This window comes from Balaenoptera musculus, chromosome 3, assembly GCF_009873245.2.
Source record: "Balaenoptera musculus isolate JJ_BM4_2016_0621 chromosome 3, mBalMus1.pri.v3, whole genome shotgun sequence".
Lineage (NCBI taxonomy): Eukaryota > Metazoa > Chordata > Mammalia > Artiodactyla > Balaenopteridae > Balaenoptera > Balaenoptera musculus.
The window spans coordinates 109468066-109490069 of record NC_045787.1 but is presented as its reverse complement, the minus strand read 5'-3'; the positions used below and the strand labels follow the sequence as shown (position 1 = coordinate 109490069).

At 38.3% G+C, this 22004-nt stretch overlaps 1 protein-coding gene across 6 annotated transcripts in view; it reads left to right on the top strand.

Annotated features, from left to right (window-relative positions):
• AFF4 (AF4/FMR2 family member 4) overlaps positions 1 to 21738 on the top strand; it is a 97639-nt gene extending 75901 nt beyond the window's left edge. For all 6 annotated transcript variants that reach the window (XM_036848450.1, XM_036848451.1, XM_036848445.1 and 3 more), the window contains 8 exons: positions 344 to 438; positions 1053 to 1116; positions 1230 to 1366; positions 2358 to 2429; positions 10742 to 10835; positions 11695 to 11738; positions 12963 to 13183; positions 15900 to 21738. In XM_036848450.1, the coding sequence (XP_036704345.1) occupies positions 344 to 438; positions 1053 to 1116; positions 1230 to 1366; positions 2358 to 2429; positions 10742 to 10835; positions 11695 to 11738; positions 12963 to 13183; positions 15900 to 16027 (855 nt within the window). In that variant the 3' untranslated portion in view covers positions 16028 to 21738. The remainder of the gene's footprint in view (positions 1 to 343; positions 439 to 1052; positions 1117 to 1229; positions 1367 to 2357; positions 2430 to 10741; positions 10836 to 11694; positions 11739 to 12962; positions 13184 to 15899) is intronic.
• Positions 21739 to 22004: the final 266 nt, after the last annotated feature.

The window sequence follows — 22004 nt, the reverse complement described above, 5'->3', positions numbered from 1 at the left end:
GCCCCGCAACGGGAGGGGCCGCGATAGTGAAAGGCCCGCGCACCGCGATGAAGAGCGGTCCCCGCACCGCGATGAAGAGTGGCCCCCACTTGCCGCAACTAGAGAAAGCCCTCGCACGAACCGAAGACCCAGCACAGCCAAAAATAAATAAATAAATAAAAATAAAATGGGCTCATTCCATAAAAAGGACATTTACATTCTGAAATTTTAATATTTTATAACAAGGAAATTAATTACCAAAGACAATGGAATTTTGTTTGCTTTTTAACCACTGGCTCAAATACTTTTAGTTTAATTTTAATCTCACAATTTTCAACATAGTTATATATATTTTTTTGGTCAGGAAAAGGCTCCAAATAGCTCTTCTAACTGTCCTCCATCTACACCAACTCCTGATGCTTCTAAGCCTCGGAGAACGAAGCTTGCCTTTGATGACAGGTGAGATAAATATGATTTTTTATGCATTCAAGAAATCATTCCAGTCAGCATATAAAAAACTCATTTTAATTTCTGTCAGTAACCAGAAGAATTGATTGTGTTGTGATCACAGAATATTCAGATTTTAATTTGAAAGGCACCTAGTAGTCCAAGTATTGCTCCTTTAACTTATTAACTCCATGATTCTCATGGGGAATGTGAATAATGTACCTTCCAGTAGAATCTTACTGCTGCTGACTTTACTGTTTAAAATAAGGGCTTTCTTAAATAAGTAAGAGCAATGTTGGTTTTTTTCCCCTCCATTTTGATAAAAGGTTATTTTTCATACCCACATTTTGTTTACTCTCAATCTTTCAAACAACTTGGGTAAGTTAGCATTTAATACTAGGGAGTTTGATTTCTGTTTTCCTAGTAGAAAATTTGCCAAGTTGGCCAAAATGATTTATGCTCTTAACCCAATATAAACATTCATCAGAAAAAACTGAATTGAATGTTTAGTAATAGTTCATTTTCTTTACTTGAGGACATGAAAACTGAGGAATATTAGAGACTAAAGTGAACTAGTATTATGAAAATATTTACCATTTTACTTATAATAAAAATTTACATTGCAGAAATTATTCAGCAGACCATTATTTACAAGAAGCAAAAAAGCTAAAGCACAATGCAGATGCATTGGTATGTAAATATTCTTCTCACATTTATATATTTAATCAAATTAACGTAAATCTTCATTTGTTCTCATAGTACATCAGTGTGGCTCTCATTTACCTTTATTCTCCTTTCTTCAGTCTGATAGGTTTGAGAAAGCTGTATACTATCTTGATGCTGTGGTATCTTTCATTGAATGTGGGAATGCATTAGAGAAAAATGCTCAGGAATCCAAATCCCCATTCCTTATGTATTCAGAGACGGTGGAGCTCATCAAGTAAGTGGGAAGACTTGCCACATCACTGGCAATAATATTTCTCTGGTCCTTCTAGGAAAAGACTAATATAATTATATACAGTAAAGCTAAAGAGGATCCTTAGTCCTTTATTGTCCTTGGATAAGGAGAACTAGACACTTCAGTGCAGCAGTCTCCAACCTTTTTGGCACCAAGGACTGGTTTTGTGGAAGACAATTTTTCCACAGACCGGGGGTGGGAGATGGTTTTGGGATGATTCAAGCGCATTACATTTATTGTGTACTTTATTTCTATTATTATTACATTGTAATATATAATGAAATAATTATGGAACTCATCATAATGCAGAATCAGTGGGAGCCCTGAGCTTGTTTTCCTGCAACTAGATGGTCCCATCTGGGGGTGATGGGAGACAGTGACACCCAAAGTGTGTTGCTTATGTCCAGTCTACTCTGTAAGATACAGCTTAATTGTCACTTGCCAGTCACTGATAGGGTTTTGATATGAGTATGCAAGCAATTGATTTATTATGGTCTCTGTGCAGTCAAACCTCTCTGCTAATGATAATCTGTATTTCCAGCCACTCCCCAGCACTAGCATCACCACCTCAGCTCTACCTCAGATCATTAGGCATTAGATTCTCATAAGGAGCACACAACCTAGATCCCGCATATGCGTAGTTCACAGTAGGGTTCATGATCCTATGAGAATCTAATGCCGCTGCTGATCTGACAGGAGGAGGAGCTCAGGTGGTAATGCGAATTATGGGGAGCAGCTGTAAATACAGATGAAGCTTCGCTCGCTCGCCCACTGCTCACCTCCTGCTGTGCTGCCCAGTTCCTAACAGGCCACAGATCAGTACCAGTCCATGGCCCGGGGGTTGGGGACCTCTGCTTTAGTGGGTATTTTTGCCTTTATTTAGGTTTGATTCTAATGTTTAGAGGACTAAAGAGGTCATAAGACAGATGAAGTATTATATTTTGTGTCATTTGTTTCTTATATTATCTCACAGATACACCATGAAGCTAAAGAATTACTTGGCACCAGATGCTACAGCTGCAGATAAAAGACTCACAGTACTTTGGTAAGTGTTGTGTGTTTTAGCCTCTGCTAGATGACAAAGCAGTTTCATAATGAATTGTGCTATGTTCTTCTGAAAGTTATCCTTGAATCTTCCTTCCATAACTCAGTCATAAATCTGTTCTTGATGGGTAAAGTAGAAAATAACTCAGAATTCCTACAGAAATATTTAAGTTGTTGTGAGTCTGATCCATTGCCCTCTTGGCAAAAGCCTTGGTAGAGGGGGACTGATATTAGAACTTTCTGTTGTCTTAAGTGGTCACTTTTTCAGGCTCTGGTTTTTTGGGGTTTTTTTAATATTTAACTATAGTTTATTTTTATTACTCTCAGACTTCTGTTGTGTATTGAAGTAAAGGTGGACACTATAAAAAATCCAGGCTCTTCTTTTGGTAGCCTCTCTCTCCATTTACATATACATATACCTTACCTTAGGGAGCAAACATCTAGCTTGCTCAGGATAAAGAATATGGTTTGTTTGCTTGTTCCCAGAGAGATAGTTTATTTGTTGTGGGTATATACTTTACCTGGCACATGTTTAACAACTGGGAGTGCAGTCTTGGGAAAAACTGACATGGTCCTATTTGTCATGGAGTCTAGTGTCTAGTGTGAAAAAACGGAAATTAATCAAATAACCACACAAGTATATGAATTAAGTACTTTGAAGGAAAAGTTTATGTAACTATAAGGGTAAAATGTAGGTATACTTAATCCTTAGGTAGAGGAAACATGTACACAGCTGGATAGTGGAAAGAAACTGGAAACTTTCTGTCAAGGAACTAAAAGACAGGGAGAAGTAAGTGAAAGTAACTGGAGAGGTAGGCAGTGATGATCATGCAGGGCCTTTGTAAGCCGCTTTGGGTTTATATATGTTACATCAGAATTGTAATATTCAGAGCCAGGAGTCAAGATGGCGGCATGGGAAGACGCGGAGTTAGCGTCTCCCCACAACTAGGGCGCCTGCCGGACGCTGGTGGGAGACCTTGACACCCAAGGAGACGGGAGGAACCCCCAAGCGACCGGGTAGGACGTGGGGGGACTGAGGGGAGAGCAGAAGTGGAGGCAGGACAGGACGGTGCCGCTGAGGGGTGGCTGGGATGGGGGAGGGGTTCCCACGCCCGGAGGGACCCTCGGGGGCTCGGATCGGGGGGAGTGCACCTAGCGTTTCCCCTGCCCAGTTGGCCCAGGAAGCCTGCCCAGCTCTCAGGCCAGGTCCTATGCCCTCAGAGGCCCGCTCCGGGCTGTGTTGGTCCTGGGGGCGTAGGAGGGAGGGTGGGGGAGAACAGGAGAGGCAAGTGGGAGGGACCTTCCAGGACCTGAGGAGCAGGAGAGGTGAGGAGGGCATTTGCCCCGCCCACTCGGGGCAAACCAGAGGCACGCCTGGGCCCCTTCTGTTTTGTTGAGCCTAGGCCTGACCCCCGCCCCCCAGGGCCTTTTCCAGCCCTGTGGGTCCTAAACATAGGCCCTGCCCACAGCCTAAAAACCCCACCCCTGCCTAAGCCCCACCCACACAGCCAAGGCCTTTTCTCCTTTTTTTTTTCCCCCTTCTCTTTTTTACTATTGTGGTTCTGTTTTACTTTCCAATTGTTGTTTCATCTATATTTTTATTTTTATATTCTTTCTAACATATCTGTTAGTTTCCTAGTCTAATTTTATTTTTCACTCTTTGTTATTGCTCTGCTATTTTTTTCTTTTTCTTTTTCTTTTTTTTTTTTTAGCTACTTTATTTATTTATTTATTTATTTTTGGCTGTGTTGGGTCTTCGGTTCGTGCGAGGGCTTTCTCTAGTTAACGGCAAGTGGGGGCCACTCTTCATCGCGGTGCGGGGACCGCTCTTCATCGCGGTGCGCGGGCCTTTCACTATCGCGGCCCCTCCCGTTGCGGGGCACAGGCTCCAGACGCGCAGGCTCAGTAGTTGTGGCTCACGGGCCCAGCTGCTCCGTGGCATGTGGGATCTTCCCAGACCAGGGCTCGAACCCGTGTCCCCTGCATTAGCAGGCAGATTCTCAACCACTGCGCCACCAGGGAAGCCCTCTTTTTCTTTTTCTTTTTTTGCCACCCTGCACGGCTTGTAGGATCTTGGTTCACGAGCTGGGGATTGGGCCAAAGCTCCTACTGTGGGAGCTCCGAGTCCAAACCACTGGACTAACAGAGAACCTCAGACCCCAGGGAATATTCATCAGAGTGAGGTCTCCCAAAGGTCCTCGTCTCAGCACCAAGACCCAGATCTACCCAACAGCCTACAAACTCCAGTGCTGGAAGCCTCAGGCCAAACAACCAGTAGACAGGAAAACAATCCCAACCATCAAAAGAAAAAAAAAAAGAGAGAGACAGCAAAAAAAATATGTCACAGATGAAGGAGCAAGGTAAAAACCTACAAGACCAAATAAATGAAGAGGAAATAGGCAATCTACCTGAAAAAGAATTCAGAGTAATGATGGTAAAGATGATCCAGAATCTCGGAAATAGAATGGAGGCACGGATTGAGAAAATACAAGAAATGTTCAACAAAGATCTAGAAGACCTAAAGAACAAACAAACAGAGATGAACACCACAATAACTGAAATGAAAAATACAGAATCAATAACAGAATAGTTGAGGCAGAAGAACAAATAAGTGAGCTGGAAGACAGAATGGTGAAAGTAACTGCCAAGGAGCAGAATAAAGAAAAAAGAATGAAAAGAATTGAAGACAATCTCAGAGACCTCTGGGACAACACTAAATGCACCAACATTTGAATTATAGGGATCCCAGAAGCAGAAGAGAAATAGAAAGAGTCTGAGAAAATATTTGAAGAGATTATAGTGGAAAACTTCCCTAACATGGGAAAGGAAATAGTAACCCAAGTTCAGGGAGCACAGAGAGTCCCATACAGGATAGACCCTAGGAGAAACACACCAAGACACATATTAATCAAACTAAGAAAAATTAAATTCAAAGAAAAAATACTAAAAACAGCAATGGAAAAGCAAAAAATAACATACAAAGGAATCCCCATAAGGTTATCAGCTGATTTTTCAGCAGAAACTCTGCAGGCCAGAAGGGAGTGGCAGGATATACTTAAGTGATGAAAGAGAATAACTTACAACCAAGATTACTCTACCTACCAAGGGTCTCATTCAGATTCAACGGAGAAATCAAAAGCTTTTCAGACAAGCAAAAGCTAAGAGAATTCAGCACCACCAAACCAGCTTTACAACAAATGGTAAAGGAACTTCTCTAAGTGGGAAACACAGAGAAGAAAAAGACCCACAAAAACAAACCCAAAACAATTAAGAAAATGGTAATAGGAACATACATATCAATAATAACCTTGAATGTAAATGGATTAAATGCTCCAACCAAAAGACACAGACTGGCTGAATGGATACAAAAACAAGACCCGTATGTATGCTGTCTACAAGAGACCCACTTCAGACCTAGGGACACATACAGACAAAGTGAAGGGATGGAAAAAGATATTCCATGCAAATGGAAATCAAATGAAAGCTGGAGTAGCAATACTCATATCAGATAAAATAGACTTTAAAATAAAGACTATTACAAGAGATAAGGAAGGACACTACATGATGATCAAGGGATCAATCCAAGAAGAAGATACAACAATTATAAATGTTTATGTACCCAACATAGGAGCACCTCAATACATAAGGCAAATGCTAACAACCATGAAAGGGGAAATCAACAGTAACACAATAATTGTAGGGGACTTTAACACCCCACTTACATCAATGGACAGCTCATCCAAACAGAAAATAAATAAGGAAACAGAAAATAAATAAGGAAACACAAGATTTAAATGACACAATAGACCAGATAGGTTTGATTGATATTTATAGAACATTCCACCCTAAAGTGGCAGAATACACTTTCTTCTCAAGTGGATATGGAACATTCTCCAGGATAGATCACATCTTGGGTCACAAATCAAGCCTGGGAAAATTTAAGAAAATTGCAATCATATCAAGCATTTTTCTGACCACAATGCTATGAGATTGGAAGTCAGTTACAGGAAAAAAAACTGTAAAAAACACAAATACATGGAGGGTAAACAGTGTGCTACTCAGTAACCAAGAGATCACTGAAGAAATCAAATAAGAAATAAAAAAATACATGGAAACAAATAACAATGAAAACGTGACAACCCAAAACCTATGGGACTCAGCAAAAGCAGTTCTAAGAGGGAAGTTTATAGCAATTCAGTCTCACCTCAAGTAACAAGAAGAATCTCAAATAAACAATCTAACTCTATACCTAAAGCAACTGGAGAAAGAAGAACAAAGAAAACCCAAAGTCAGTAGAAGGAAAGAAATCATAAAGATCAGAGCAGAAATAAGTGAAATAGAAATGAAGAAAACAGTAGCAAAGATCAGTAAAACTAAAAGTTGGGGACTTCCCTGGTGGCGCGGTGGTTAAGAATCCGCCTGCCAATGCAGGAGACATGGGTTCGATCCCTGATCCAGGAAGATCCCATGTGCTGCGGAGCAACTAAGCCCTGTGCGCCACAACTACTGAGCCTATGCTCTAGAGCCTGCGAGCTACAACTACAGAGCCCACGCACCTAGAGCCCATGCTCCGCAACAGGAGAAGCCACCACGATGAGAAGTCCACATACCACAATGAAGAGTAGCCCCCGCTCACCACAACTAAAGAAAGCCTGCACACAGCAACAAAGACCCAATGCAGCCCATAAATAAATAAACAAATAAACAAAACTTAAAAGTTGGTTCTTTGAGAATATAAACAAAATTGATAAACCCTTAGCCAGACTCATCAAGAAAAAAAGGGAGAGGATGCAAATCAATAAAATTAGAAATGAGAAAGAAGTCACAACTGACACTGCAGAAATACAAAGGATTATAAGAGACTACTACAAACAACTATATGCCAATAAAAATGGACAACCACGAAGAAATGGACAAATTCTTGGAAAGGTACTATTTTCCAAGACTGAACTAGGAAGAATTAGAAAATATAAACAGACCTATCACAAGTAATGAAATTGAAACTGTAATTAAAAATCTTCCAACAAACAAAAAAAGTCCAGGACCAGATGACTTCACAGGCGAGTTGTATCAAACATTTAGAGAAGAGCTAACGTCGATCCTTCTCAAACTCTTCCAAAAAATTGCAGAGGGAGGAACACTCCCAAATTCGTTCTATGAAGCCACCATCACCCTGATACCAAAACCAGAAAAAGATATCACAAGAAAAGAAAATGATAGACCAATATCACTGATGAACATAGATACAAAAACCCTGAACAAAATACTAGCAAACAGAATCCAACAACATATTAAAAGGATCATACACCATGATCAAGTGGGATGTATCCCAGGAATGCAAGGATTCTTCAATATACGCAAATCAATCAATGTGATACACCATATTAACAAACTGAAGAATAAAAACCATATGATCATCTCAATAGATGCAGAAAAAGCTTTTGACAAAATTCAACGCCCATTTATGATAAAAACTCTCCTGAAAGTGGGCATAGAGGGAACCTACCTCAACATAATAAAGGCCATATATGACAAACCCATAGCAAACATCATACTCAATGGTGAAAAACTGAAAGCATTTCCACTAAGATCAGGAAGAAGACAAGGATGTCCACTCTCGCCACTCTTATTCAATATAGTTTTGGAAGTTCTAGCCACGGCAATCAGAAGAAAAAGAAATAAAAAGAATACAAATTGGAAACGAAGTAAAACTGTCACTGTTTGCAGATACTATACATAGAAAATCCTAAAGATGCCACCAGAAAACTACTAGAACTATTCAGTGAATTTGGTAAGGTTGCAGGATACAAAATTAATGCACAGAAATCTCTGGCATTCCTATACACCAACAACGAAAAATCAGAGAAATTAAGGAAACACTCCCATTTACCATTGCAACAAAAAGAATAAAATACCTAGGAATAAACCTGGCTAAGGAGGCAAAAGACTTGTACTCAGAAAACTATAAAACACTGATGTAAGATATCAAAGATGACATAAGCAGATGCAGGAATATACCATGTTCTTGGATTGGAAGAATCAATATTGTGAAAATGATTATACTACCCAAAGCAATCTACAGATTCAGTGCAGTCCCTATCAAACTACCAATGGCATTCTTCACAGAATTAGAACAAAAAATCTTACAATCCCTATGGAAACACAAAAGACCCTGAATAGCCAAAGCAGTCTTGAGAAAGAAAAACGGAGCTGGAGGAATCAGGCTCCCCGACTTCAAACTATACCATAAAGCTACAGTAATCAAGACAGTATGGTACTGGCACAAAAACAGAAGTATAGATCAATGGTACAGGACAGAAAGCCCAGAGATAAACCCATGCACATATGGTCACCTAATTTACGACAAAGGAGGCAAGAACGTATAATGGAGAAAAGACAGCCTCTTCAATAAGTGGTGCTGGGAAAACTGGACAGCTACATGTAAAAGGATGAAATTAGAACTCTCCCTAACACCATACACAAAAATAAACTCCAGATGGATTAAAGACCTAAATGAAAGACCAGGCACTATAAAACTCTTATAGCAAAAACACTCTTTGACATAAACCACAGATCTTTTTTGACCCACCTCCTATAGTAATGAAAATAAAAACAAAAATAAACAAATGGGACCTAATTAAACTTAAAAGCTTTTGCACACCAAAGGAAACCATAAACAAGACGAAAAGACAACCCTCAGAATGGGAGAAAATATTTGCAAATGAAACAATGGACAAAGGATTAATCTCCAAAATGTACAAACAGCTCATGTAGCCCAATATTAAAAGAACAAACAACCCAATTAAAAAATGGGCAGAAGACCTAAACAGACATTTTACCAAAGAAGATGGATGGCCAAGAGGCACATAAAAAGATGCTCAACATCACTAATTATTAGAGAAATGTAAATCAAAACTACAATGATGTATCACCTCTCACCGGTCAGAATGACCATTGTCAAAAAATCTAGAAGCAGTAAATGCTGGAGAGGGTGTGGTGAAGAGGGAACCCTCCTGCACTGGTGGTGGGAATGTAAATTGATACAGCCACTATGGAGAACAGTATGGAGGTTCCTTTAAAAACTAAAAATAGTACTACCATATGACCCAGCAATCCGACCACTGGGCATGTACACTGAGGAAAGCATAATTCAAAAAGAGACATGTATCCCAATGTTCACTGCAGCACTATTTACAATAGCCAGGACATGGAAGGAACCTAAATGTCCATCGACAGGTGAATGGATAAAAAAGATGTGGCACATATATACAATGGAATATTACTCCGCCATAAAAATAAATGAAATTGAGTTATCTGTAGTGAGGTGGATGGACCTAGAGTCTGTCATACAGAGTGAAGTAAGTCAGAGAAAAACAAACACTGTATGCTAATGCATATATATGGAATCTAAAAAAAATGGTACTGATGAGCCTAGTGGCAGGGCAGGAATAAAGAGGCAGACATAGAGAATGGACTTGAGGACATGGGGCGGGGGAGAGGGGAAGCTGAGGCAAAGTGAGAGTAGCATTGCCATATATACAGTACCGAATAAAATATTTAGCTAGTGGGAAGCAGCTGCATAGCACAGGGAGATCAGCTCGATGCTTTGTGACGACCTAGAGGGGTGGGATAGGGAGGGTGGGAGGGAAGCTCAAGAGGGAGGGGATACGGGGACATGTGTATGCATATGGCTGATTCACTTTGTTGTACGACAGAAGCTAACACATCATTATGAAGCAATTATACTCCAATAAAGATGTATAAAAAAGAAAGAATTGTGATATTCATAGTTGAGTCCCTAGTTTTACTGTTTTACATTATTTATATTGTAATTTGATGTAGAGATTCTGCCCTGAAGAGATTTTTTTTTTTTTTTTTTTTTTTTTTTTGCCACGCCATGTGGCCTGCGTGATCTTAGTTTCCTGACCAGGGATTGAACCCAGACCGTGGCCGTGAAAGCACTGAGTCCTAACCACTGGGCTGCCAGGCAATTCCCCCACAGGGATTTTTTTAGTCCATATGTTATAATGACATGTTGGTGTCCTGTGGGTGAGGTTTTGATTTTTGAACGTCAACAAATAGGAGGCTAGTCCTAGGTCTCTTCCCCTTCCTTCCTCTCCCTAGGGTACCATATGTACCATAAGAAGATCACATCTTTTGGTTTTGCCTAAGAGTTAGTGTTGTTGTCCTTATGCCATGTTCTGCTTCCATGAGCCAGTCATGTAGTCTGGCACGACGCAAAGGTTGTCTATACAGATGTGGCCAGAGTCTGTTGTCCTGGTGGTAAATAAGCTGCCCTTTTCCATTGGCTAGCCTGCGATGCCAGTCTTTGCTGTACCTGAGGCTATTCAAACTGAAGAAAGAAACTGCTCTGAAGTATTCAAAGACATTAACAGAGCACCTGAAGGTAAGTGTGCAAAAGAGGAGTATCTGTTTCCCAGGGGACAAAATTTATAAAGTCTCCTATCTCCACCCCAGAAGTGCCCTCGTGTTTTCCCTACCAGAGCAGGGGAGAAGCTACTATTTGGGAACTTTCAAATAGTTTGATGTTTAAACTGCACCCCTATCTGATTGTAGAACCTATGTAGCCATATTCAGTAACTCTTAATAATATTTCAGTAGATGTAGCCTATTTTTATCACAAAACCTAATTTATACTTTTTAAATGGTCTTTTGTTTTCACTACCATCCATCCTTAAACTATTCTCTTAGTTTCCTAAAATATCTTCTTACGTTTTTTCATGATAGCACTACATAAGTCTTCCTAAAATTCTGCCCTGATTATGACTTGGAAACCTTTCGTAGCTTATCATTCCCTGCAGGGTCAAGTCAAGTCAAAGATTCTTACCCTGACCTGCAAGGCCCTCAAGATCTCTCTCTCTCTCTGTGTCGTTCTCTCGTTCCTTTTCTAAACCTTTGCGGTAGATAAACTATATGGGTCATATACATTCTCTTTTCTGCAGCCTTTGTACATAGTATGACTTACCTCTCTTTGCCTTCTCCCCTGTTCTTTATCCATCTGAATGTTACTCATTCTTTGTCTCTCCTTTTCAGTCTTCCAGAACACCCCAGCTCCCATCTAAATAACTTCCTTCTGTTGCACATTTACACACACACACACGTTTTGGTTTCTTAAGTTTGTAAACTTTCTTAAGATCAGTACTAGCCCAATGCTTTTGAATATATTTAGTACTTCATAAGTAGTGTATTTTTGTTTTTTGTTTTTGTTTTTGTTTTTTATTAAGTACATTCTCTTTTCTCCACAGAATTCTTATAATAATTCTCAAGCACCATCACCAGGCTTGGGAAGGTGGGTAAATTTTATTCTATAAAATATTATATGACAAGTTTATTTATTTTTATGTAAAAGTGGAATGGGTTTGGCCACTTTCCAAAAATGGAAAGATGACAACTTTAAAAAAAAATTAAGGCCATGTCTAATAATGTATTTTTTAAAGTATTTTTTTCTGGTTTTTTTTTTTAAGTTGAAAATATCATGAACATGATCTTAGATTAAAGAGGGGACATTTCACCTGCAGAAGTCTAAGTTTTTTACAGCACCTCAACCCTTCTCACAGTTTGATTTCTATGGCTAGCTGGGTTTTTATCACCTTGAGCTTATCTTTACTCATGTTTTGACACAAATCTAACAACAGTGGCATGATTATGGTTTCTCCTCCATTCCCACATCACTCCCAGCCCACCCACCCACAAAAAGGAGGAAAAACACCATGAAATCTTTTTTTTTCTAAGTTTATTTGTTCAATTATTGTGTTTATGCTAATCGACAGTCTGCCTTTTGCCTTTATGTATTTTCTTAAGCACATTTAAAGTGCTAAAAGTGCAGATAAAAATATTCTTAACAAATAGCTTTTCTCCCCTCAACTACTGTTTGATTTTCCTTTTTTTATGGTCTTGGGCTTTTTCAGAAATTTTAGTACTGCTGAAATGAACCTGCCAGATTTCAACATGTGTTTTCTAGGAAATGCTTAATTGACAGGAAGCTTGAGATGATTGCAGTTGATTGAGAAAGCTGTTCTTCTTTGTCAGCTCTGAATAAGTTGGTTAAACTAGGAAAGTACCAGAAATTATGGAGTTCAAAATAAGATGTTTCCATCTACTACCACATTTTTTGTGTGTTAATTGTTAATACACCCAGCTTTCTATGAAACAGTTGGAAAGTACCTAATTATTTGCCCAAATAGGTGGAAAGTGTGTTGAGCTGGGAGTGAGATGATGTAGCTTCTAGGTCTTGGAACCGCTACTACTAAGGTGTATGACTTCCTCACTTCTTTCCCATCTTTTGTTCTGTTCCCGTTTGTTAAAGGAAAGAGTCTAGATAAAATGATAATTCACAGTGGTCTTCAGTGAGCTAAGTATTTATTTAAAAGAAATTGTACTTCTCTGGAAACTCTTCTAGTTTAAAAGAATCTTTAAATTTTAAAAGTCTTCATGTAGGAAGAGCCAGTAGTACATCGATTTCCTCACATTCACCATATTCATATGAATAAACTTCCTGTTTCTCTGTGTGTAGCAAAGCTGCTGGGATGCCTTCCCCTGTTTCTCCAAAGCTGTCACCAGGCAATTCGGGAAATTATTCTTCTGGGGCCAGTAGTGCTTCAGCAAGTGGTTCTTCAGTGACCATTCCACAGAGGATCCACCACATGGCAGCCAGCTATGTTCAGGTTACATCCAACTTCCTCTATGCCACCGAAATTTGGGACCAAGCTGAACAGCTTTCCAAAGAGCAAAAAGGTAGGGAGGTCTCTGAAGAGACTCTGAATGATGGAATTGTTAAAAAGAGCTTTTATGATATAGTTAAGTAAGTCTCTGGTATGCATTTAGTTTATTATCTAGTCTAGAGTTAATGACAATCAGTTTGCTGATTGCCATTGCTTATCAATCATGTGAATATACTGAATTCAGTCAAAATATACCTTGCACTATAGTGAGGACACAAACTAAACAAAAAATAGTTTTTGGTCTAAGACAAAATATGCCTTTGTTCAGGCAAATTTAATTACAGCTTATACTGTAAAAGTAATAAAATGTATATTCTACTCTGGGATGGTTAACAGTAAATTTGGCTATGGGCATAGGATTACATCCAGACATCTTGTACATGTGAGATGTTTAATATATAAGAAAGCGTGTTCATATTGGATTTTTAGGTATATTGGAAGAAACTTATATGATAAAAGAGACTACAAAATGAATAGACTTATAGCATTCTTTAATATTAGGTCATTTGAGGCCTTGCACCCTGTTTGTTATCTCCAAAACTAAGAACACTGAGAATTAGAAAGTATTAAGATCTTGGGAAAAGTACAAGATAAACACCATCTTATTTTAATAGATGCTTTTAGTAAATATGTGTGTGTAGCATCTATTCAGGCAGTTCCTTTGTAGAGAAACACTTGAAGTAGCCAATCAGTCAAGTGTCCTTTTGTCACAGAGTATATTTAAATACTTATAGCATGAACAGGTAATCAGATGAAAATGAAAAACTCCTATCCCTAAAGAGGGATAATGGTGGGAGAAATGTAGAAGGGGAACCCCAACATGCAATAAAAAGTTGTGTTTTTGAAAACCTAATTTGTTTCTAAAATTTTAAATATTGTCAGTGCTACTCAGGAAAGGTTACAAGGCTGGAATTCTTCTTAAGTCATCCCTACTTTACATTCTTCTCCCTGATGCCAGTTTTCTAGCATCATTCTTCCTTTCCTTTCCCTCCCTCCCTCCATCCCTTCCCCCCTCACTTCCTTTCTTCTCTCCCCAGCTCCTTACTTACACACTTACTTGCCTGCCTGCCTGCCTGCCTACCTACCTATTGTATGGCAGTTTGCAAACATTGACTAAAGGAAAGAGAATGGTATAATGAACCCCATGTACCTTTTACTCAAGTTCAGCTTCAACAACATGTTTTGCTAATCCTGTTTTATCTTTCCCCCCGACTGCCCCCCACCGCCCCTCGTCCCACTTTTCTTTACCTGGTGTATTTTAAAGCATGTATCAGATAACGACGTTTCACCTGAACATACTTTGGTATGCATCCTTAGGTGATAAGGAGTTTTCAAAAACATGACCGCCATGCCTTTATCACAGCCACCAAAATTAACAGTAACTTCTTTATGTCATCTAAGACATAGTCTCCCATCAGATTTCCCTATTGTCTCAAATATGCCTTTTTTTTTTTTTTTTTTAACAGTTGGGTTTGTTTCAAACAGGATCCAAACATTCATTAATCAGCCTCAAGTATCTCCCTCTCCTCCTCTTTTTTTTTGGGGGGTGGGGGGGCAGGCATGCCATTGATGTCAAGGAGAAACTGCAGCATAGAATGTGTCATAGTCTAGATTCGGCTCATTACTTCTTCATTGTACATTTAGCTTGCTCTTCTGTCCCCCTCATTTCATTCATGCTGATAGTTATATCTTGAGACTTGATTAGATTCAAGTTCATTATTTTAGATAAGAACTTTTCATAGGTGTTACTCTGTATTTCCTATTACATCATATTACGAGGCATGTTAATGGTTATCCCTTTTTTAGTGTCAGTAAGATTTGACCATTGATTCATTCAGATGGTGTCGGCCTGTCTCAGTTTGATGTAAGATTCCCTATTAAACTTTAACTTAGGCTTTTAGCATCCATTGATGGTCATCACCTACATGTGCTATTCCATTAGGAAACAGAAAATTCATCAGGAATTTATTAACTGGAATTCTATAAAGAAGATTCTTTTCTCCTCAACTATTTGATTACTTCTTATCTTGTTTAAGTATACTGAGGTCTTTGTCATCACTGCACATGTAAAAACTCTCCTTACTGAGTCCTACATCCGTCTTCTTCCAAAATTGCTTTGGGTTCAAATGTCAGGATATTATCATTCCTTCCTCCTCTCTGTACCCTGCCTTACATGCACATCAGTCTGTATTTGTTCACATAGGAAGAATCCTTTCATTTCTGTCTCTTACATTTTTAAACTACTGTCTAAAACATGAGATTTAATGTATCAAAGTTGCATGACGTGATTATAGCAGAAGGGTTGTCTAACCTCACAGTGGCTCTTATGGGGAAACATGCAGATAACATCCTCCTTTTTTGTACCACTTGCTTCTTATACAAAAACAGTACACAGAGAATGTTTTGAGTAATAGTACATTGTAGAATTAGGTCTCCATTTTAATAGTGTTTGCTGCATACTAGCAATTTCCATCAGTGACATTTTGTTTATATGTATAACTCTTAATTCCTGACCATATGGTCTTTTAAAAATGTTTCGTGACTTAGGGAAAAAATATAACTTGAGAGACTATGGGATGATTTGTTTTAAAACACGAAGAGTTATTTTAGTGCAGCAGGGAGTGCTTTTTACTTTATATGAATAGTATTTTACAGTCTAGACTAAAAACTTTATAAAGCACTGATTCAAAAGAGTGTGCATCATTTAATAAGTGTTTTTGGTTTTCTAGAATTCTTTGCTGAACTGGATAAAGTAATGGGTCCTCTCATCTTTAACGCAAGCATCATGACAGACCTAGTTCGTTATACCCGGCAGGGACTGCACTGGCTTCGCCAGGATGCCAAGTTGATATCCTGAACTGAACACATTCTTGTTGCCTCTGATTTTCTCCACAACACTGTGTCACATCACGAAGGAAAACTGCCATAACATACCACCTAGTCGACACTAAGAATGAGGAATGGTTTTCTCCTCCCTAGTTCATGTGTTGTTTTTTATAACCCAAAGCCATCATGTAGTTTGACCCCTTCAATATTCCCAATATGAAAAATTATTTAAATTCTTTTAAATCTGCAGCACGATGATAAGCTGGTTTCAATGATCTGTAATAAGATTGAAATTTCGGTTGCAATTCATAACTAATCAGTTGAAATTCTATTTATTTTAATTTTTTTAAGTGCCCAGATTGGGGCTAGTTTAAAACTTAGTTATTTCTGCCTATAAATTTACTCTGTTGAATATTTTGTGTAAATTTAATGTAGGCATTTTTATTTATATACTTTGGGAGCTTTGTTACCTAAAAATAATGTCTTTTTGTGGTAACTCTTCTAAGAGTAAGAGTTGGTTCATCTAGAATGTGGACATGTTCTTCCTACACCTACTACCTGATATTACTTCAGATCTTAAGTACAATTTTATTATTGCAGAATTTATACTTAGTATTAAGGATATTCTTCTACACATGAAAAATCACTTAACTATGAGAAGATGGCGTTCTACATGGATGTAAAATGAAATGTGTCTGATTTGGTATGCATTATTTCAAGAACTGTGAACATGTGTTAATAACACTATAGCAATCACAAGGTGACTATAACTTGCATTTAATGCATTACAAAAGAGGGCAGGCAAACTTTCTAGGAGAAGCATATCATGTGAAGGGTTTCATAAAAGGACAATCTTGAACCTTATGGATTTTATTAAAACCATGTTTTTTGTTTTTTGGGGTTTTTTGTTACTAATAATTTGACACTTAACTGAAACAGAATAAGTTACTGTTGAACAAAGGATGATCTAACTCCTGAGCGTTGCTGCCTATATCTCTTGCATTGATGATGTTTGTAGGGTAAAATCTCTCTTCAGAATTCTAACTTAAAACTTTTTTCCCACACTAGATTGTGATGCTCTGATAGGAGCATTCAGTGACTGATGTAGGAATGGGCTGGAGCTTTGGTGTGTGTGCTCTTGCTATACAACTTAAGAGTTCTAATGCCTGATGTAGAGATGGTCAATTTCTCCTTTTAAACCTGTCTTGTGTTTACTACCTTTGTATTATGAAGGCCCTCATCAATGATGTATGTTTCTGATGGGATCAGAAAATTCACACTAGAAAAGTACCTAACTTGGTTCAGTATGAGTTCTCTTGGGAAGGGGAGGGAAGCAGCGGTAGAGCTTGAGAAGCCAGCTCTGTAAGAGTTGTATATCAAAGTACCTTTCCCTATAAGGTGCATATAGGAGTCAAAAGTGAGAAATATACCTTCTATCTTTTGTTTTTAGTGCCCCTATTATGTCTGGTGTGCCTTAAATCTTACCTTTAAATGAAGAGTCTATGGATTGTTTACAGATGAAGTTTTACACTAGTTGCAGCTCACCCATATGGTTGGTATTCTGTAGTAATAATGTTAAATTCTCTTTCCTTTTCAATCGTCCTTTAGGGTCACATAAAGATTAATTCTTTCAGAAAAGCTAATGCTTTGGTACATGACTTAGTCTAACCTATTGGGTAATGCTGCTTCAAAAAATAGTTTGTCCTTCTCCCAGTTCCAAAAATGAATCCATCCAATCAGAAAAAAGGATTGCCCTGCTATTTATAGATGATTGCTAAGGCTTGAAATGGGAAAGAAGGGATAGAAAATCTCCAAGCCCAGTGGTATAATGACTCCTCTGTGTCTGAGTCTACACTTATTTATGAAGCTAGTGAACTTTCATTGTCCTGTGGCCTCATATAGAGCTTCTTAATGGTTTTGTACCTCAAGTTGTTTTTGCATATCACTGAAGATTCAGATCTCCAAATTATGCTGAATTTAACAATTTTCCCTTGGAGAAATTGCCTCTGATACCTTGCTAACTTAATCTTAGTGTGTTTTAGGAACAGTTTTCGTTAAGAGGACAGCTTTTCAGTGATCGTTATTCAGTAAGAAACTTGCCACAGTTAATCAAGTAGATGTTTGTCCTGTTCTTCTCTGATTTCTCTGACTCTGATTCCTTAATTTTCCGTGATTTCTTAGAAATGGATAAAGGATCCTCTGAGCTTTTAGACTTCCAGCAACAGCAGCCAGTGGGGCACTTCTGAGTTCCAGTGTGTTCTAGTCTCTTGTGGGTCCTGAGAGGTAGCAGGAGCACTTCCCAGATCACAGTGATAATTTGTTAAAGCAGAATTTCCTGCATGTTTTTTGGTGCTGTGCTAAAGTACTCTCTCTCTAAAACTGTGTTAATTCTTGGAAAATGAATTTTTACAAGCTTTTCATTGTTGAGGGTTTTTCCCACCAGGTGGTAATGGGCAGTGGATCAAAATCCTTTTCTAAATAATTGAATTTTCAGTGTAATAGTCTCTGGAAACACCACTCCCTCTCCTCTGTGTCCATCTCCTCAGAAGTTCTGTCTGTCTTCATCTGTTCCAGCACATACTTTGCACTCCTTCACAGGCGACCATTCCTTCTTCCTCAGTAGGTGTCTTCAGTGTTCTCTAACTATTTACAACTGATTTTGACAAATAGCTAAAAACTTACTTAGTCTGAGACTTATATTTAATATAGTTAATTATAAAAATAGCAGCCATTTTAAAAATTACTCTGTTGACTGCTCTAAGACCACACTTGTATGCCAGGAGGCAGCAGCCTACCCCACTGGACTCTTTACAGGCAACCAACGAACATATTACGGTGGATGAAGTTGTCACATGGTATAGTCTTGCCCGGCCTAGGCTGGGCTGTGGGGAGCACTCCCCTCCAGGTGATTCAAGCTTCCTCAGTCCAGCCTAGGTCCAGTCTGGCTGGGGAGCATTCAGCCCATTTCTTGCCTCAGTGCCACCTTTTTCTAGGCAAGTAGTTAAGAATTGACTTTATAAGCAACGAGTACTTCAGATAAATTTACAGCTGTAGTTGCTGAAGAGTAGAGAAGGTTGAGCATCACTAGTGTAACTCTCCAGTGTAAAAGCTGTCTAGAGTAACGTGTGCACGTGCCCACACATGCCTGTGCTCTGTGGGGCTCTCACGCTGGTGGATCCACAGGCATCTGGGTTGCACTTTGAACGACACACTTATGGCTTTATTAGGTTCGCTGCTGTTGTTGTTTTTTAATTGTTTGTTTCTTTTCATTAAAGAAAGGTTTAATCAGCTAGATCAGACAGCACCGTTTTTATATTTAATGACAGTAACCTCGAGAAATTACCTTATTGAATAAGCTTGCATTGTGAAGCAAGAGCCTGCAAAACACACCTGTTCTAAGTGAAATTTCTGGCTCTGGAGGCCAGCAGCACTCTGCGGAGTTTCAGCACAGCCCGTGATCGCTCCAGCCAGTGATGCCTAGTTGTGCAGGGGAGAGGTACGCTGTGCACTCTTGTAAGTGTGAGGGTATGCGACTTTGGATTTTAAAATTATGTACACATACACACTTTATATATATGTATGTATGTATGTATGAAAACATGAAGTTAGTTTGTCAAAAATGTGTGTGTTTAGTATTTTAGCTTAGTGCAACTATTTCCACATTATTTATTAAATTGATCTAAGACACTTTCTTGTTGACACCTTGAATATTAATGTTCAAGGGTGCAATGTATATTCCTTTTAGATTGTTAAAGCTTAATTACTATGATTTGTAGTAAATTAACTTTTAAAATATATTTGAGCCCTTCCGTAGTATAGTAGGGCTCTTACAGGGTGGGAAGGATTTTAATTTTCCAGTTGCTAATTGAACAAAAGGGCCTCATAATGTATTTTGAATTATAGAAGTTTGCCTCTGGGTCCCACGAACATCTACTGGGAATGATGTTTTAGGCAGATTGTGATGATTTTTTATTTTTCCTAAATAAATTGGGAAGCAAAACATTTCAAATCCATGTAGATTCCTATAACTCATATTCCCTAATTATGTGGAACACAGATTTCATTTCAATTTCATGTATCTATGTGTTGGAGAGGCAGACTTTTTTCCAATAATAAATAATATTGCACATCTAAGGTTGCTCTTCAGTAAAATAAATAGAAAAGTATTGAATGACTTAGAATATGTAGTGACAAGAGGCCAAATTGTTCATGTTTGTGAGCATATCTTTCACATATTTACTAATAGAGAAATTCATTTTAGACCCCTAGACCCTGTAACTAAGCCGGCAAGTGATAGGAAGTAAGTTATTAACAGTTGGTAAAGCAGATACAGATTCTATTTACTCGAACCATATGGTTAATTAAAAAGAACTTACAGTCTCCACAAAAGCGAATAGAAAGAATATCTCAGTCTCTTCTGTTTGATAGAATTTGGTCACAGAATAAGGCATTAGAGTTAAGTCTAAACCAAGTCTTATAATCTTTAAGCAACCTAAAATAGCAACCTAAGTAATTGTCATATAATGAAGTTGACTTTCAGGAATGTCAGCTTGGACCTCTCCTTGCCACCATTGCTCAGCTAAGCATAAATTCCCATTTTTAAAAAGAAACAGCTAAAAAGCTCTCTAAATGAGCATGGGGAAAAAAGCTCTCACCCAGAAATTCTAGTAATATTCAGTTTTGACCTCTTACTGCTTCCACATAGGGTTTCTTTTCAGCTTTTATCCATTGGAATTTTCTACCTGCTGTGTTCCTCTCTGGAAAATATCTATTTGGAAATGCTGCCTTTCAAATCAATGCCATGATTATCCATACTGTTGAGTTTGTTGTTGCTGTTCAAGAAGTGTCCCCATTTTACAACTTTATGCACACACCTGGCAAATCATTGACATGAGCATTCAGCAGTACTGGGGTCGGGGCGGGGTGGGGCGGGACGGGGCTCACCAACAGAGCTGGCCCAGGTGGTAGTGCCTAAAAAGGCATCACCCTTGAAGACCAGATGTAGGGTTGGTAAGCACAGTTATGAAAATTTCTATCTAGCCTCCGTTTTGAATGGTTTTAGGAAATTTTGTATATGGAGGATGGAAATACTTATATATTTATTGAAAATTCTTTTATTTGAAATTAAAATTATTTGGTGAATAATGGTTTGATATTTGGGGAGGGTTTTGGAGGGGAGGTAATGCCGCTGATAAAAGCCTTGTTGATTCTGCAGAAAGGTACTGTTAGTGTCTGATAGAATGCCTTTGTTTTGTACATGATCCAAATCTTTGTTTTACATTTCTTTTATCCAAAATAATTTAGGCATCTGACATTTTCAACCAAAATTTCAATTATATACTGTGATTTTTATTTGTTGTAATAAAATTTCAGAGGTACTTTGGGGCTCAAAAGCTAGGATTTCTAAGTCAGTATGTGCATTTCACATAACAAAGCTGTTAATGGTGAGCAAAGTATTATATACTAACTAGATTTTTCCACATCTGTATAGTATATTATATGTATTTTGTGGTATTGAGATTATAGAAAGTTTAGAGTGTCAAACATGCGTTTAATGTGTATTTTTAAACAAATTTATGGCAATTAAAATATTTGGAGACAAGGGTATCACATTTCAATTTGTAAAGATCTTTTTAACTCTACTGTGTCATTAAGATGCTTTGTATAATGCCAAACCATAGCTGGAGAAACGAAGTTTAATAAATATCAAATAGATTTTCTGTATTAAAGTTTATAAACACTGCTCTCTACACTTCTTCAACTCCTACTTTGCCCTTTTCGTGTAATTTCTGTTTTGTATTTTAGGGTCCAGTGCTACTCTTCTTTAAAAGTCTGGTCCCATCAGTCCAGGTCTTAATTTCTGATTATAGAAATTCTGAACTGGCTGGCCATGGGTCCTTCTGCATAGATCAGAATTCACCCTGCTCCAGCAGAAATCTCATACACATCCTTTTTGTTATTCTTGGTGGCTTGGGCTTTTATCGTTTCATTTTCTTCCAGTTCTCTGT